This window comes from Euprymna scolopes, chromosome 12, assembly GCF_053919585.1.
Source record: "Euprymna scolopes isolate OS-2025 chromosome 12, ASM5391958v1, whole genome shotgun sequence".
Taxonomy (NCBI): Eukaryota; Metazoa; Mollusca; class Cephalopoda; order Sepiida; family Sepiolidae; genus Euprymna; species Euprymna scolopes.
In genome coordinates this window covers 154942094-154961907 of record NC_136493.1, presented here as the reverse complement: position 1 = coordinate 154961907, position 19814 = coordinate 154942094, and the positions used below count along the sequence as shown (strand labels likewise).

The window sequence follows — 19814 nt, the reverse complement described above, 5'->3', positions numbered from 1 at the left end:
CTTTGGTGAGGAGGTAGGTAAATACTTACTCTCAATAAAGCTATATTTAAATACCACAATAATACATAGTTCTGTTCATGAATAGGCACCCACTGTATGATATCATGCACCAGTTTAAAAATGATTGAAATTTCTACATCTTAATTTATAATTCATGGCTTATGGTAAAGAGATACATCAGATTTTACTGCATAATCAAAAAGAGCACACAATAAGAGTGCCAAGTTTCATTAGAATATCTTGAAAAATAAATAAATGGTGGCGAAATTACTGAATTTCTTGAAATGTTGAGGTTTGCAATTTAGCCCACTTTTTCTAAAGAAGTGGACATTTATCCATGGAAAAACAAATTTTGACACTTAAAATTCTCATAACTTTTTAACTACTGATGGTATTTGTATAATTCAAAGGGCTTAAAGCATCTTTTACACAGCTCTTTTTATGCAAGTTGATAAAATAATTACTTAAAAAAGGAAAAAAAAATCAACTTGTAATATCAAATTTATATATTTACCAGACCAGATGCAGTGGCAATGACCAGAAACATGACGAATAGTATTTTTTTTATTGTTGATGAAAGTCCAGACATGGTTGCATTAAAGGTACCCAACTCCAAAACTAGATTATCATTACAAGTTGATTTTTCTTTTAAGATAATTGTTATTTTATTAACTCGCATGAAAAGAGCTGTGTAAAAGATGCTTAAAACCGTTTGAATTATGCAAATACCATCAGTAGTTCAAAAGTTATGAGAATTTTAAGTGCCAGAATTTATGCTTTTCCGTGGACATTTTTCTTTAGAAAAAGTGGGCTAAATTATGGACCTCAACATTTCAAGAAATTCAGTAATTTCGCCACCATTTATTTATTTTTCAAGCTATTCTAATGAAACTTGGCACTCTTATGTAAAATTGTGTGCTCTTTCTGATTATGCAGTCAAATCTGATGTGTCTCTTTACCATAAGCCATGAATTATAAATTAAGATGTACAAATTTCAATTTTTTTTAAACTGGTGCATGGTATCATACAGTGGGTGCCTATTCATGAACAAAATTAAGTATTATTGTGGTATTTAAATATAGCTTTATTGAGAGCAGGCATTTTCCTGCCTCCTCACTAAAGGAGAGCTTAATCTGAGGTGTAGCTATTGAATGTCTAAAGAGCATTCATGGCCAGCATTTACTACTTCCCGCACAGAAAAAAAATTGAGTAGATATGAATTAATCTCAGAAATAAATCAAAGAAAATTTTTCATATAGATTTTGGATTTCTGTAAAAGATGGAAATTTCCATAGTCGACCAGAACATGCATTTTGGGACCAGTCCAATTTTCAATTTTGTAAATCCTATCTGGCTCAAAATATACCCCAATTTCTGAGATGCAACCATAAATCATATTCTACATGAATCCTTGATGTAACTTTCACAGTACCAGGATACTAGAAATCCTGATAAGCAACAATTATATATTCACCAGTTGATAATTTTTGTCATTTCTATTCTGTTGTTTTACTGAAAATTCAACTATAAAACAAATAAAACAGTAATTTTTTACCTTGTTTTCACCTTAACATTTAAAATGATTACTTTTATGTTTTAGGGTATGCTGAAAACGAATATTGCATTTAAATTTTCTGCAAATAAGTAGTTTTTCGGATATTAAGCAATGTCATTTCTTATGTTATTGCTGGTAGCCATCTTGGTATGTGCGAGTGCGCAAATGTAACCCCGAAAAACTATGCGCAAACGCATGTACCAAGATGGCCACCTGCAATAACATAAGAAATGATATTGCTTAATATCCAGAAAACTATTTGTGGAAAATTTAAATGCGATATTCGTTTTTGGCATACCCGAAAACCTTTAAAGATAACATTTTTCTTTAAAATGATTAAGGTGGAAAACAAGGTAAAAATTTACAAAATGCATTACAATGAAATTCTTTATCGAATTATAATTATTATTTAAATATCTTCAGTTAAAAAGAAAAACAGGTTTGTTTTACAGATTTGAAAAAATGGTCTTGACAATGAGTTATAAATAAATTCAAGTTTCACAAGATATTTTATTTAATTGTTAGGTGAAAGTACAGAATAGTTAACAAAACATCCTTCCTTCCCCATGTTAAGAATGAGTTTCTAAATAATAACATTATTTCAGCATGGTAGCATAAGTGTGCAAGTACCTTTTATTTGTTATATATTTGTATTTTTTTTGTTTGTTTTTTAACACTAAAAAACAAACACATGTACTTAGTACATTTTGTTGTTTTTTAACGCTTTTAGTAAATATGTACTAAAAGCGTTAAAAACAGCAAAATAGTCCTGTTTGGAAATCAAATTTGGAAAACTTCATAATTTTTTTTTTTTTAATTGACAAACTCATAATGAAAATAAACTTTCTGTTTTCGTTTTGAAAGCAGAAAAAGCAGTTTTCTATTTTTAAGAGAATACAAATTTTTTAATACGCTGACAGTGATAGTCAGCGAAAAGCAAGCTATTTCTCTTTAAGCAGATTTGAATTTCTATAAAAGATAACATTTTAAAGAAATTTCCGCACAATTAATAATTATCAAATATTTACATATTATACATGAAAATAATTCTGAAACTATTATCTATATGAAAATGGATGATATATACCGATTTATCTTACCAATTTTGAAATATTCTTCGTCAACTTTGCTCAGTTGTAACTTTGCTTCCTATGGTCGTAAAAATAAAAATCAAACACCAGTAAAAGATGGACTGTAAAATTTCAGCCATATCCAATCAAATTTAACCCCGCGCATATGTATCCAAACGTAACGTATGAAATGTAAACATTAAAAAACAGTTTCTCTTTTTGTTGTCATTTTTTACCGTTTTTTTTTTTCATTAACTTGGAGCATAAAAATATTGAACACATAAAAGAAAAATAAATTAACATCATTGGAATGCTTATTCTTTTCTCATCAATGTAATTCTTTTAAAAATTGACGGACAAATAAAAAAGATATGACTTGTTGAAGCACATTAGGTATGTAATATTGCTGATGTCCACGAAAATACAGCATACGCTTGTAATGCTATATAGATGGACAAGTGTTCATGGATGTTGGTAGTGCTGCTAGCAGAATGACCGCATCATTTCTTTCTGCTACAAGTGTAACAAAAACAATCAGATTACAGTTTACAAAGAATATTTTGTTGCAAATTTTGAAATCTGATGCAAGAAACAGAATGAAAAATCTGCAATATCTTAAGTATTTAAATATAGCTTTATTGAGAGCAGGCATTTTCCTGCCTTCTCACCAAAGGAGAGCTTAATCTGAGGTGTAGCTATTGAATGCCTAAAGAGCATTCATGATTGGTATTTACTACTCCCCTCACAAAAAAAAAAAAAAAAGAAATTGAGTAGATATGAATTAATCTTGGAAATAAATCAAAGAAAATTTTCCATATAGATTTTGGATGTCTGTAAAAGATGGAAATTCCCATAGTCGACCAGAACTTATGCATTTCAAAAACCACATCATTTTTGATTATTATTAGGAATTGTTGAACTTGTTCCAATCTTTGGAAACACTATAAACTATGTCCAATCACTGGTATACATCTCGAAAGCATGGTCTCGACTGGTCAATGAATTTCAACCAACTTTATCACTCAGAAAACCCACATCAAATTATTGTGTGACAAAAGATCTGAGCAACCCTTTTTGGGATTCCAGAAACATCACATTTGATTTTTAAAAAATAAAATAAAAGTGCTTCACATATTCGTGCTATAAAGCTCATTAGAACCCCTCTCGAGTTATGGTTGCCCTCAGAGACTTTCCGACAACTGGATGTGTGTGTGGGGGGGGGGGGATTCAGGAGAAAAATGTTAACTTTTTTTGCCAAAGAGCAAAAGCAAATACAACACCTCATGGTTCTTCATACCATACCAATCATGCAAAGGTGATCCAACAGTATTGAGATACACTAGAACTGTGGTCAGAAATCTCAGCTTTAAGATTCTGTTAACTAACATTTCTCATTGAGGTGCAGGAATAAAATATGTCATTATAGATGGGTCTTCTCTGGTTTATTCAGACCTAAAAAGAATCTGGTATGAAGATTGCCATCCAAGTTGTCTTATCCAAAATATAACATTCTAGTTGGCATCTACTTGAATTTCAGAAAAGTGAAACAAGATGAAAACAAGACAAATAATACAAAAAGTAATAAAAATAAATAAATAAATATACTAGCAGGCCACCCAATGTTGTCTGGTCGAAAAATATATTTTAATTCATGCAAATTTCTTGTTTATTATTATAGAATCAAGTCTCTACTACATATTGAATAATAAATGATTTCAAAAAGTAATGAAAAAAAAAATGACTTGGGTACCATCTGCTAGAATCAAAACCAGAACGTTTAACCCTCCCTTCACCGACAGATGAATACGAAAGGTTAAAAATTAAGCAACGTTGAGCTATGAATGTTTAAATTTTGAGCATACGCAAAAAGAAACCACAGGCATGTTTTATTCGACTGCCAAGGTCAACTGTTTTTTTTTTGTTTAATTTTGACTCTTTAGCAGCAGTTTTTGGTGGCTAAAAACCAAATCAAAAGTGCGCTACAGGTCCAAATACTAAATATATCGCATTTCAACTCTATGGACCAAATATTCAAACGAGTTTGATAGTTTTTGAACACACATTAATTTTATATATATATTTATATATATATTACACATACACACAAGCAGGCCTTTCGGTGTTGCCCAGTTGTAAAATGTGCTTAAACATTATATTTTAATTCATGCAGATTTGGAACTTATGATTATAGGTGTAACCTCGCCATTACACTCAAACCATGTCATTACATTTCAACCACTCAGACCAACACATTGTCTGATACCATTGCAGGACGAAACAAGGAAGGACATAAAAATATAACTGTTTTAGGTGAATATAAAAAGCATTTATTCCAGTAATTTCTGACAATGCATTTCACCCTGTTTCAAAATATCACTCACATGTCAAACATGTCTGCCGAGAGGCTCTTTCACGCATGTCTTTTATTGCTTGCCTTTCTGGGGTTTTTTTTTTTCGAACATGTACTGCATTTTCTCTCACTGTACATTAGTCAAAACACGTCCGATTGCTTCCTTTGCTCAACCACGTGCTGTTTTTTCTGCCCTTTTCTTTTCTCCTCTGTAAAATCAGTACATGCACCCTTGTTTAATTTGCACATGTACTATTGTTAGATAGATTCCCTTCTCTATTGGTTTTTATACTGCACCGAATATATATATATCAGTGATTTTAAAAAAAATAATCGTTTGTGTGCAATCGGCTAGAATCAAATCCAAAACATCGCTCTCAAGTCTTATCTTTTAGCGTACAACCTAAATCTATACATATACAAAAACTGTAAAAATAATGTTGATTAATCAATAACTTTAAATTAGCGTATGCGCAGAAAAAAAAAATGCAATAGTTGACTTTTGCTTCTATTTTGACCCCTTAGCAGCTATCTTACCGGCTAAAAACCAAATGTAAAGTGTGCTACAGATCTAAATACTAATATATCAAATTTCAACTGTAGATCAAGTATTCAAAGATGAGTTTGGTAGAAACTTTGTACACACACCGACAAGATCACACACACACTCACACACAAACACACGTGACCTTGTCATGTATGTCTGAAAAGTCTCTACCAAACTCATAAAAATATTTCCGTTAGAATATTTTCATGTTAAATTCTACACAATTATGCAGAATGTAGAAACTATGAATAAATAGAATTCAGCATAATAGTAAGATGAAACCAATCTAATACGAAACCATAAAAAATGAATTAACCCTTGTATTTCAAAGGAATATGCGAATTAACCTTCAGGTAGTCATTCAAATATCAATGAGTATATTAGAGTTTGTTTTGATAGTTTTTAAGAAAAGGTAATCTTTTAATATCAATTTCAGAGCGAGAAAAAGATCTTGACTTTATAGGTATATAGATTTCATTTAACTGAAAAAGTTTCCTTAGAAACAATGACAATAAGACTCCAGCTTTGAGGAGTTCTGATCAACAAAATTATGACATGTTCAGAGATTATGGTGATTACAACCAAAGAACATATTCTTTGAAACAAAAACAAGTCTGAAGGACCACTACCATAATCCGCTATGCATGCCCTACAGGCAGTTAAGTAACAGCAAGACTATTGGTGCCAATTAAAACTTGTCGCACAAATATCCTTATTATTGCAATCAGGATTTTTGGGATTCTCCAAGAATGCAAACTCAGCAATGATAGTCACAATCGTAATATAGTAAAGACAGCTTTAAAAAGATTCATTGGCATCCTTTTGTTACTAAATATGTTTTATGGTAAAGGCAAAAAAGGCAGTTTGGCAAAGCTAAGAGTGTCTAAAAAACTCAACCATTAAACTGTTCGTCCATCAGTGTCAATGAAGACCACGAACATCATATGATGCTGTAACTTGCACATGAATTTTTTGTGGCAGGAGTTGAGCAATCTCCAACTACACCTCTCTGGAATAGACACTGTTTTATTCCAGTACCAAATAGAAATTCAGGACGACTGGAAATAATGCCGAGATAAGTGGAGAGCACATACAGCATCTGCTGTTACCAAATAGTCACCCATCCAATACTGGCCACATACACAGCATAAACACGTTGACGCACTAGTTCTCACCAGATCATTGAAGTTAAGCAACAATGATCCTGGCCTCCGAGCTCAGCCATTAACAGTAAAATATCATACTGATTTTAGTCAATGAATGATACGGCCTGATGAAGCAATGCTTTACTCATTTGCACAGAAGAGGTGGCCCTATGATGCTACTCCACCTACATATTAAATAGAGAAGTAATCAACCATCTCAGCAAAAATAACCTTCTTAGTGACACGCAATATGGTTTCCATTCTGCTAGATCTACAGCAGATATGCTTACAGTTATATCTCATAGGATTAGCAAATCTCTCGACAAAGGCTTCCTTTCTAGAGCAATTGCTCGACATATCAAAGGCTTTTGATAAGGTATGGCATAAAGGTCTACTTCACAAGATTTCCAGCTATGGAAATGTCTTAATTATTAAATCATTTCTTCCATAATATATAAGATAGGTTCATAAGAGTAGTGGTTGATGAGCAGAAATTAGAAGCTCACAGCATTAATGCTGGAGTCCCTCAAGAGGCCATCCTGGGCCCAACTCTCTTCCTGATCTACATCAATGATCTCCCTAAACACATAAATCATTCGTTGACATCTATGCTGATGACACAACCATCTACGGCAACGCATCAAAGGCTGTAAATGACAAAGCTCTCTCTGATTATCTCTCTTCTGACCTTAAGTATGTGGTGCAATGGGGAATGCATCTAAAACCAAGCTTCTATCTTTACATCATCAACACTCTGATCCCCATCTGGCATCAATTGAAATGAATGGCTCTCATCTCTGAGAGGCTTCATGTTTTGACAAGCTTCTGGACTTGACCTTTACTCCCAATTTTAAATGGAACACGTACATCAAGTCTGTTGCCAAGGTCGCTGGATAAATGGTGGGATCCTTCTACCGTTCCAGTAGATATCTCACTGCTGATGCAATTCTCTAAATAAAAGCCAAGTACATCCAAGGATGGAGTCTGTTGCCACATTTGGGCAAGAGCTGCTAGAAGCAGTTTATACTGCCTTGACAGAGTTCAAAATAGACTTTGTAGCTTCCCTGCAACCTCTTTCCCACAGAAGAGACATTGCGACCTTGTCTCTGCTTTATCGTTATTTTCATGGCAAGTACTCGTCTGAGCTTCAATCTATGCCCCCCCCTCGCCAAACTTTCACAAAAACCACTTGACTAGCTGAGACCTCTGGCGATAATTTTCCCCACTCTTCATCTGTGCCTAAACCAAAACGCAGTTTCCCATCTGACTACAATTTGGTTGTCTTTAAGTCCAACGTAAACAAATTCTTGATGAACCATCCTCTTAAGTAATCCAATTTACCAAATTTCCCCTACTATCGATTACTATATTATCTCATTGACTACTGTACACTCAGTAGTAACCCTTATCCTCAGTGGTCTCCGGGCCTTGATAAGTGGTGACTCCTATGTAAAAAAAAAAAAAAAAAAAAAAAAAATGTATCTCGCTTAAAATGTGAAGCTGCTTGTGTTTAACACTCAGCAACTCTGTGCTAAATACCACCTGAAGATGTCAACTATAAGGTGAAAATTGGCAAGTTGTGTGTACAATACATTAACTAACTGAATAATTCAATAAAGCTGAACGCTATGCTATAGAGAAATTCAGTATTCAGTGCACGCAGCTGCGCCTGCTAATGTGATCAGTTCTAATTGATGCATAAAGATATACACTCACTCTAGACTCTTGTAACATTTGTACATTTCCTACAATTTAGTGATAATATATTTCCTACTTAAAAACTGATATCTTGATATCAAAATCATCCAAAAGTGGACTATCTAATCATAAATTATAAAGAAATGCAGGTCTTTCAATTGTAGTCATTTTAGAAAAATGATCGACACATTAATTTTTTTAGGAGAAAGTCATTCCTGAATAAACTTGCACCAAAAAATGATCATTTCACTCATCTGACTATCAAGAGTTATTATAACAGCAAAGATAATTCATGAAGAAAAAAACATACCTTTCGTATGATGAAATTGCCTTTCTGTAATCCTTGAGACTTTCACAAATTTGACCCATGAGTTTGTGAGCCTGTGGCACGGCTTCTCGGACATTAAGGAATGCATTGAGATATCTGAGGAGGAAACATTCAAGTCAATCTTACAGTTTCATATTAACTAGATTCTGATTAACAGAAAAAGAAACAAACAGAAAATTACATGCTTTCAAAATAATATGTATTTTAAGATAAGTTACCGTGACAATTATAGGGTGAGTTTCTACCACTATTTTGTATATTTTTAAGTCATTGTTGAAACTTCAAGAGACATTGCGGCCATTTTTCCTTCTTCTCATGTAATACTCGACACTAGTTATTTTTTGAACAGAATAAACACTTACAGAGATAGTAACTTGCTTTTAGTAACATTTATTTGTTATATATTTGTTTTTGGACCACTTTTTCATACCTCTGTGGATTGTAAAACAAATTCAATAAAAGTTATTTGTTTACTTAACTGGATAAGTGGTTTGTGTGTTTTAACTCATTTAAAAGTATGGTCATTATCGGTTACTCTTTTTCAAAGAATTTATTTTTTAAAAATATTCTTTCCCTGTCCATAATTAAAAATTTATGTTTTCTAAATAACATCAAATAAAATGAATACTTTATGTTCGTAAGTTAGTTGATGAACACTTTTTTTCTTTTTTTTTACATATTTTTTGTGTACATTCCGGCACACAAAAATTCTCATGTTTATTATGCGGTTGTGATTACTTTTATCGATTCCTGCATAAATTTTTATCCAATTTTTTTTCAAATTTTAGGACAAAAGAAATTGATATATTCGCTATTAAATAACGTTTGAACATAGTTTCTATCTTTATCTTTGTATTACAAAGCATTAACTTTGAGATGTTGTATTTGAGACTCGAAAACTAAGAACAAAAAAAAAAAAATGTTCGCTGTCAGTTATTTTCAAAAAAAAAAAAAAAAATCTTTTCCTATCCATAATTAAAACATGTTTTCTAAATAATAATAAAAATAAAATGAATACTTTATGTTCATAAGTTAGTTGAATAATTGTTTACAAATTTTTTGTGTGCATCTTGGCACACAAAAATTCTCATGTTTGTATGCGGTTGTCACTACCTTTATCAATTTGTGCATAAAAACTCTATCCAATTCTTTTCAAATTTTAGGACAAAAGCAGTTAGTATATTCTCTATTAAAGAACGTTTGAACACAGTTTGTATCTTTACCTATATTTGTACCACAAAGCCTCAACTCTAAGATGTTCTATTACAACTCGTAAACCAAGAAAAAAAGCTTTTCATATTTTATTTCAACATCAAAATTTTACAAATAAATCAAAGTATTACTCTGGCAGTTATATCAACCTCGTTTGAAAGAAATACAATTTTCAAGCATAAAATACTTTCAAACAGTTTGTGTTTTTTTTTTTTTGGGGGGGGGGGGTTGCACAACATTTTTCTTAACATGCAGAGACAGGGAAGTGTTTAAAAGAAACAAAAGAGAACTTAATGAAAAAGTCATCAGACTGCCAATCCCAGCAAGTTAACACTAACAGTTTTGTTCACATTTAATCCCAAGTTCATTTTTTTTTTTTAAGTATCACAAACTATCCAGATATTAAAATACTATCAAAATTTCACACAATTCTGAGACTACCTTCTATTAATGAGACATTTTTTTCATAATATTTTTTATGAATTATATATTGACATAAACAAGAAATTGAGAGTTAAACAGATTAAAGTGTGACTGTGTCAATGTTGCATCACAATAGATAATTAGAAATGTTCTTGGAAAGGCAGGAGTAAATGTCACCAAACTCTATACCATTGTAAGGAAGATGAACGGGGATTATATCGTGAATACTCCTGATGAGTGGAAGATGGCAAATTAATAGAATGAAGATGTACAGCAAGTGTAAGCGAAAAAGAATTAAAGTATTTAAGTTTTTTAATTATTCTCCCACTGAAAATTTAAATTAGCAGGACCCCAAATTCATAGCATTGTCCTGGTGAAGTAGAAAATGATTTTAAGACAATCTGTATTGCAGAAAAACAACTTTGCATGAATGAAAATGTATCCACAAATTTCTTAAAAGGTATCATTTAAACAAGTTATGTGACTGAAATAGGATTTATCCATAAGTAACAGATTGCTAATTTTATCAACACAAATAGGTTGTAAATTTGATGAACAATAAAAATGTATTTGCTTTAAAACAATTTATGTTATTAATATTATTTTTTTTTTTTTTTTTTGTCAATAAAATTGTACTTGGTTTTAAAATTGTAATTTGTTTTTTCACATGAACTTCCTGCAGGAGGTAAAGAAACATACTAAAAAGTACATAAAATTATTTCAAAACACTCAAGATATTCTTGAAAAAATTTCTTTGAATTTATTTGTGGCACATTTATGCATTAAGTCACTATTTACATAATTAAACAAGATTTATCCATAGTGTGATATTGCAATAGAACAAATTTGTTTAGTTTGTTTTATGAAATTTGTGGATATAATTGTATTTATGCAGAGGTTGTTTTTGCTGTCATCCTCCACCACCCAAAAAAAAGAACATAGATAACTGGTTTTCTAGTATAAATATAGTAATTATTTTGATATATGAAATACTTGTATAACTCAATTTAACATATGAAAACAATGTTATTTCTTTAGTGCAAATGTAAACAATCTGGTCCTGTTCTGTCAAGGAAGATGAACTCTGTCTTGAGTGAGGCAATCAGCAAAGAAATTTGTAAGAAAAAAAGTTAACTTTTTTGCTTTGTTTGTGATTAAATGAGAAATTTAACTTACTAAATATGATTGTATAAACTAAGATACCAAAATAAATCTATAAAATAAAATTAACTGAGGATAGATGGGATTCCTCAGCCGTGGTGATAGAAGTTAATCTAGGAAGGGGGGGGGACTAAATCGGAGGGAGCTCGTTGGGTCTGTACAGCAATATTCTAGTGATGAAACAAACAAAACATCCGCTTCCAATTTATCAGGAGTAAGCACGGAAGTAGTAAGGCTTAAAAACTGCCATGAAGATGCTCATGTTCGTGCGCAATCTGGTATAATCGGAAATAGCAAAAAGAAAAGTACTTATAGTTCCTGCCTGTTCACAAGATCCATATATTGTTTTAAGATAGACCCACCTAAACTGAGGCCACCGAGAGTACCTGAACTCTATATAAAATAGAAATGTTAAGAGGTTTTAGCGGGGGCGACAACCACAGAGAAATAATCTGAAATATTCAAGGTTTATTTGCTTTAAATTTTTAATACAAATTGGACCAAAATAATCTCAAAATTGGTTACCTATAAAGAATTTCAACCAATCTATATATCTATAAAAGTGAAAGTTGTGTGTGTGTGTGTGTGCCTGTGTACATTTCCCTACGCAATAGCTGTCAATTTTTAGTCCCCACTCGAAATTTGATATACAGGGTACTGAGATTTGGGAAAATCTTTGTAATCCATGTACCATGAGTAAGTTGCTGGAATCCACAATAAATAGAGAAGTAGTCAAGCACCTCAGCAGAAATAACCTTCTTAGCGACACACAATATGGTTTCCGCTCTGCTAGATCTACAGCAGATGTGCTAACGGTTATATCTCATAGGATTAGTGAATCTCTCGACAAAGGCTTCATTTCTAGGGCAATCGCTCTTGACATATAAAAGGCCTTTGATAAGGTTTGGCATAAAGGCCTACTACACAAGATTTCCAGCTACGGTATAACTGGAAATGTTTTCTCTATCATTAAGTCATTTCTCTCAGATAGGCTCATAAGAGTAGTTGTTGATGGGCAGAAATCAGAGGCCCACAGTATTAATGCTGGAGTCCCTCAGGGGTCCATACTGGGCCCAACTCTCTTCTTGATCTACATCAATGATCTCCCAAAACACATACTAAAATCTTTCGTTGACATCTATGCTGATGGCACGACCATCTATGGCAACACATCAAAGGCCGTAAATGATGATGTTCTCTCTGATTCTCTCTCCTCTGATCTTGAGCGCATGGTACAGAGGGGAAAGAGGTGGCTGGTTACCTTTAATGCATCTAAGACCAAGCTCCTATCTCTACATCATAAATGCTCTGATCCCCATCTGGCATCAATTGAAATGGATGGCTCTCGTCTAAGGGAGGCCCAGGATTTGATAAGCTTCTGGGTTTGACCTTTAAACCTGATCTTAAATGGAACACATACATCAAGTCTGTGGCCAAGGTCGCTGGGAAAATGGTGGGATCCTTCTACCGCTCCAGAAGATATCTCACTAATGATGCAATTCTCTATCTATATAAGAGCCAAGTACGTCCAAAGATGGAGTACTGCTGCCACATCTGGGCGGGGGCTGCAAAAAACAGCCTATCCTGCCTTGACGGAGTACAAAATAGACTCCGTGGCTTGGTGGGGGATGCCCTTTTCTCTACCCTGCAACCTCTTTCCCACAGAAGAGATGTAGCGAGCCTGTCATTGTTCTATCGTTATTTCCATGGCAGGTGCTCGTCTGAGCTCCATTCTCTGGTCCCCCCTTGCCAATCTTTCTCAAAAAACACCCGACTAGCTGAAACCACCGTCAATAATTTCCCCCACTCCCTATCTGTGCCTAGATCAAAACGTAGATACCATGAACAAAGCTTCTTTCTTAGAACTGCACGCCTGTGGAACTCTGTTCCGCTTGCCTGTTTCCCTCCCGACTTCAACCTGGATGTCTTCAAGTCCAACGCAAACAAATTCCTGATGAACCCCCCCCCCAAGTAATGACACCTTACCAATTCTCCAATACTATTGCTACACCATCCCTTTGATTACTGTACACACAATAACCCTCATCCCTGAGTGGCCACTGGGTCTTGATAAGTGGTGAACTCCATGTAAAAATTTTTTTAAAAATTAAAAAAAAAAAAAAAATCCGTTTTCGGCCAGAAATTCAGCTGTTAAGGGGTCAAAGTTCAACGATTTGACCTTTGAGAGCTCTACCAAACTCAGACAATTTTAGGTCTAAACAATTGAAATTTTAGATATAGGTTCCTTGGACATGGATCTAACTTAACTTGATTTGAGCCCAAAACAATAAATGTTAAGGGGTGAAAGTTAAAAAAAATTTGACCTCTGCGGTCTCTACCAAATTACTCAATTTCTGGTCTAAACATTTGAAATTTTACATAAATGGTATTCAGAGATAGGGCAAGCTTTTTTTGGGGGGGGGAGGGGGGCGAAAATTTTTTGTTACCAATATATAAATGTATATATGTATGTATGTCTGCCTAAAACTTTCGACAGAGGCGACGGATTTTCAGAAGATCAGTATCGTTTTGAAGCCCAACCCTTCAGACGACAAATTCCGAAAAATTTGCTAAAAACATTAATTTCTTCACCCTCAACTGGGCACTATTCTACAGGGGGGAGGTCGCTTTTTTCACTAATATTTTCGAAAGTCATCCCCTCTTTTCGATTGTCTAGCCTTAATTTAAGCCTACATCACCTCCGATTTGACGGTGGTCATAACAGCAAAGATGTCACATTTTTCACGTTCTTTTCCTCCTTCACGGTACAGGTTAGAGCCTGCCTTCCTACTACCACTTTTTTTTGCTCAACACACATCTCCAAACACCCGGGAAACGCTGGGCACCCATGCTAATCTAAAAGAATTGCCTCCTGGAACGAGGTATCTGTTCATGTTACATATGAGAGAGATCTACACCGTTCTCAATCAGAACCAACTTGACACCATAACCTTTGTCAGTCATAACACCGATACACATATTTTAGAAGTGTATACCACCTCCGGTTATAGCCACTTAGCTACCAGCAAACATATTAGTCATTGACTTTTGAATAAAGCAACAGCTTGTCAATCTCAAAAGTCCACATAAATATGGATATAACACTTAGTCTAAACCTTTTAAACATTTCAGCACTTTTCTTCTCTTTGTATCCCTTCTACCGAAATACCTGGTGAAAAGGGTATCACATACTTCTTTTTTGGGGCGATTACATCTATGTTTTTATCTGTTCTTTTATTCTTGGAATTGTTGTGGGGGTCTCCACGTTGCTCATGATGAAAATGATTAGTATAGCAGTTCCCAATGGAACTTCATGTCAACCCAGGCAATGCTGGGTACCCAAGCTAGTATATCATATATGGATAGGTTGTCAGTACTTTCGATAAATTCCACTTAACACTAGAAAGGCTTGGAGCAGAATAGAGAAATACAAAATTATATCTTCATCAAAGTTTATTTCAATTAATGTCGCTCTATATACATTACATCTCACAAAATCAAAGCTGAATACTAGTAATACCCACCAACCATAAAAACATTTTGGATGTTACAAGATTTCAAGGTAGTTCTAAAATATTTCAGAAATCAAACCACTTTAAGTCCTCCAAATAGCACCATTTTGTTTGGAAATGAATATCCTTTCAGATGCTGTAATCTTTATCTATATATATAAAAGCGAAAATGTGTGTATGTATGTATGTTCGCTTTTTGTGTATGTCCGAGAAAGGCATTTTTCCGAGAAGCGATCAGTCGACTCACTTCTTAAAACTTTTTATATCACGGCTAAATGATAATATCTACGTATTAACGAGGATCGCCTGTCTATTTAATTTGCCCGACTTTCAAAAGATAAATATTCCACATTCGGATCGCCGCATGTTGGTTTCACTTTTCAGTATAAAAACAGCAAAACTAGATTCGAACCAGATGTAAACGTCACCGTCAACTATTCCGCAGCAAAACGATTTGACCTCATTAAAAACTGGGTAATAGCGTGATGTTTGGCATTCACTTTTTAATCGCTCTTACATTGACTGTCGCTGTGGCGCAGGTGTTCAGTCTTAGCCTATGAGCCTCAAGGCGCCAGGTCCGAGCTGACCTGTCACCAAGCCCCCTCCCTTATTTTTTTTTCCATTTTTAAAAATCGCTGTTTTTTTTTTTATTGTTTTTTTATTTTTAATATTTAAATAGGGTTAAGTTTCCTTTTTGTTCTTTACTCCCCACCAAACGCACCCACCTACAAGCACCCGGGCAATGCCGGGTATCCCCCCGCTAGTCTATAAAATCGCCACGTGTTGCTTTCGTTTTTTGGTATAAAAAAAGCGAAACTCGATTCGAATCACTGGCCCACAGCCAGTGGTCTCTAGAAAGCCAATGTCGGCTTCGTCATATCAGACGGTTGCTTTCATTTCGAGACGAGACACTCCCCCTAATAAACAGGGAGCTGGTTTTCCTCAAAGTTAGGTAAAAACAAACAAACTGGGTTATTGACCTTATTAAAAACTGTCCCACAGAAAATGTTAACTGCTGAATAGCTATCGCCGCATGTGCATTAAGCTTTTTCGTATAAAAAAAAAAAAAAGCCAACAGACTTGTGGTAAATAAAACACTGTCCCGCACTCAAAGTTCATGTCAAAAACGGGCACCTGCCAGGTCGTACGTTTTTTTTTTTTTTTCACATTTTACTATTTTCCAACTGTGCATCAAGGCTTCGTTTTTTTTTTTTAAAACAACCAACGATTTTTCTTTTCATTCATTCATATCTTGTCACTTCATCTCTTCAACCATCGGCGTGCGATTTCATTACCAACACTGAGGTCTTCATCCGTGCAGTTGGGCCCCATTTACCCAAAAACACACCTAAAAACACTCAGGCAACGCTAGGTACCCCCCCCCCGTTAGTATATGTATAAAAGGCAAAATGTGTGTTAGTGTGTGCACATTTTCTGTATGTTCAGCAAAGGCTTTGGGGGGGGGGCAGTTACTGTTTCTTAGAACTTTTATATACATGCTATTTTCACGATATTTTTTACTCTCCACGTGTTTGTTTGGCTTTTCAATATATAAGCGAAACTGAATACATATCAAAATGAAGCTCCCTGGCACTCACACCAGGTACATCCAGAAAGCAATGAGCTTTGATCAATGCAGGCAAACCAGTAAACTGGCTTCTAAGTGCGTGATTTCATTCCCCTATGGCATGATGCTTGACCTCATTAAATTCACGCACCTGTCACTTAACTTTTTAATCGTTTAATTTCAATCATTCTCACTTCTCTGCCCTCGTAGCGTCGTGGTAAGTTATCAGGTTATTAACCTCAAGGTTTCAGCTTCAAGCTTACCTACCAAAACCTTTTTTTTTTCTTTTACACCTCCAAACACACGGACAATGCCGGACACCCCCATGAGTCTATAATATAAATCTCACCTGTTTAAATGTATGTATGTATGTATGTCTGCCTAAGACATTTGACAGAGGCGATGGATTTTCACAAGATCGGTATTATTTTGAAACTCGACCCTTCGATGACAAATATCAAAAAATTGGCTAAAAACATTAATTCCTTCACCCTCAACTGGGCACTCTTCTAAAAGGAGGGATGGTCACTTTTTCACTGATATTTTCAAAAGTCATCCTCTCTTTTCGATTGACTAGCCTTAATTTAAACCTTTGCCACTTCCGTTCGTTTTTTTTTTCACGATCGTTTCTTCTTTTCGGTACAGGTTCAAACCTGCCTTCCTACTACCACTTTATTTTTTTTTCTTGCTCAACGCACCTTCAAACACCCGGGCAACGCTGGGCACCCAGGCTAGTAAATAATATTCTCCATGATATATTTGAAGAATTTTTAGGAAAGTAATGATAAAAATGTTAACGCCATGAAATATCTATTTTGTGTCAGATTTCCCCCTCCCCTCCACCAGTGTTTAGAAGTTCAGTAGCCCCACCATGGGGAATTTCACCATGAAATTTGAAAAACAATTAGAAAAATATTGATTACTAGACTACCCGTGACCCGTTGGGTCAGTATGTTATATTAGCTATGGAATTCATGTATGAGCGTGACACTTGTAATGTAAAGAAAATAGTTTGTTTTTTTTTACATAATACAAACATTTCTATGAAAGTATATTAAAATGAAAAAAGAATATAGATAGATTTCTAGGAGTCGTTCTGTTTATTATAATTAATTATTTTTGAAAAAAATTTTTACAGTTATTGAATTATAAGTGGTTGGCCATACTAATAGGTAAATGTGCACTGAACAGATACCATAATACTTATAGTTAAATTCAAATTTTGATATATCCATTTTTTCTTTTTTTTTTTTACATCGTTCATTTCTGTATTACGTTTAAGTTATTTTAAACCCCACTCTTCCCATGTTAAAAAATAATTTCAAAATAATAACGTTAATATTTCAGTGCGCAGGTTAAAATCTGCAAAAGAAGCGATTTGTGTTTATTTGTTACGGGTTAATGTTTATGCGCGAATGCGCAACCGGATGTCGTAAACCGGAATTTACATACATCGTTACAAGGTCATTTGAGTTTTATAATTATATAGATTGTCAGGGTACAAATAAATTGATGCATTCAATTTTTTGTCTTAAACTAAAACCTTAGCATGAAGTGTTTTGAATGTTTTTTTCTAAATATTTTTTGTACATCAACTAATGAGTAAATTGTTTTTATTATTGTTTGTGTTAAAATTATAAGTGTGTGGATTTCTCTTTTGGTACAAAATGATTTTAAAAAGGTCTCCCAAATTTTAGCACATTTTCAATGAAAGTAAACAAGTAGTAGTAGTAGTAGTACAACCCAAACAGCAGCTATTATAGGTTTCATTGGAAATCAATGAGAATTACACTTATTTTGAAAAAAAAAAAAAAAAAAAAAAAAAAAAAAAAATTTAATTTTTGTTTAAAATTAATGCAGTATGTGATTCTTTTATAAAATTTCTTGGAAATATTCTAGAAATATTGTTTTTCAAATATATTCAACTTTCAAGCTTTAATTATAGTAATAAATGACTTTATAGCTGCCAATTAAGAAAAAATAAATAAATAGGATTCTATTCTTTCAGGTGACTAGCATTTCAGCCCGGCGTTGCCCGGGTGTTTGGAAGTGTATGTTGAGCAAAAAAAAAAAAAAAAAAAAGCGATCAATTTTTTTAACTTTGACCCCTATTATGACCCTTTAACATTGTTTTGGGCTCAAATAAAGTTATTAAGTTAGATCCATGTCCAAGGAATCTATATCTAAAATTTCAAATGTTTAGACCCAAAATTGTTGGAGGAGTTTGGTAGAGCTCTCAAAGGTCAAATTGTTGAACTTTTACCCCTTAACAGCCAAATTCCTAACCGAAAAAGATTTTCCCAAATCTCAGTACCCTGTATATCAAATTTCGAGTCTGTAGACTTAAAATTGACAGTTATTGTGTGGGAAAATGAGCACACAAAGAAGTGTTCACTTTTATAGATATATAGATTATGTGTGAATAGCCTCGAAAAACTTAGTAGAGAAAGAAAAAAAAAATTTTTAATTTAAAGTGGAAGGATTATTTTCAAAGATAAATTTAATGTATAATGAACCCCCATTTGCTGGTCATTTTTGCCTTTTAGAGCAGTTTTATTTTTAAATTTGAAAAGTTAGGAAGTCAGAGTTATGTTTTCCATCATAAAAGCATTGTTTAAATTTTAAAAATATGTACAAATTGAAAACATGCAGACTTTAATTTTTTCTTTAATTTACTATTATGGCGAGGAAAACAAAAAAGAAAAATATGAAATTCTGAGGATGCCATCTATCGGTGAAATATTAATTTTAAACAAATAATTATTTTATTTTTCATAATAATGCATTGTAATAGTAGTACACACGGACGAAAAAACGCTTTGGATAATCACAGATTTCAAGGTAGTTCTACTAAAATAGCCATATTTTTTAAACCAAAGCACTTCAAGTCTTCAAATTACTACTGTTTTGTTCGGAAATGAATATACTTTCAAATGAATTAAGCAAATAAAGTGATAAAAATGTGAACGTCATAAAATGGCGTTTTCGGTAAGGTTTTGTAATGACCCCCCCGTTTTCTAAAGGTCCGTACCGTGATTGTATGAAGAATTTCGTCATGAAATTTGGGAACCAATCAGAAGAGGTGTTAATCTTAATACTGTCAAATGTCCGAAAGATTTTTGACCATTTCTTTTTTTGTTGTGATAAAAATAAGACTTTAATATGACAGGTATCGAACATTTTGAAAAAAAAGTTCTTTGGACACCCAGTAGTAAGTAAATCAATCTTTTTACTATCTTTATCAA

General features: G+C 33.6%; 1 protein-coding gene across 1 annotated transcript in view; it reads right to left on the bottom strand.

The window, feature by feature from the left end:
* LOC145291571 (E3 SUMO-protein ligase RanBP2-like) overlaps window positions 1-19814 on the bottom strand; it is a 194824-nt gene that overhangs the window by 152287 nt on the left and 22723 nt on the right. The window contains exon 3 of the mRNA XM_080137647.1: window positions 8677-8790. Within this exon, the coding sequence (XP_079993773.1) occupies window positions 8677-8790 (114 nt within the window). The remainder of the gene's footprint in view (window positions 1-8676; window positions 8791-19814) is intronic.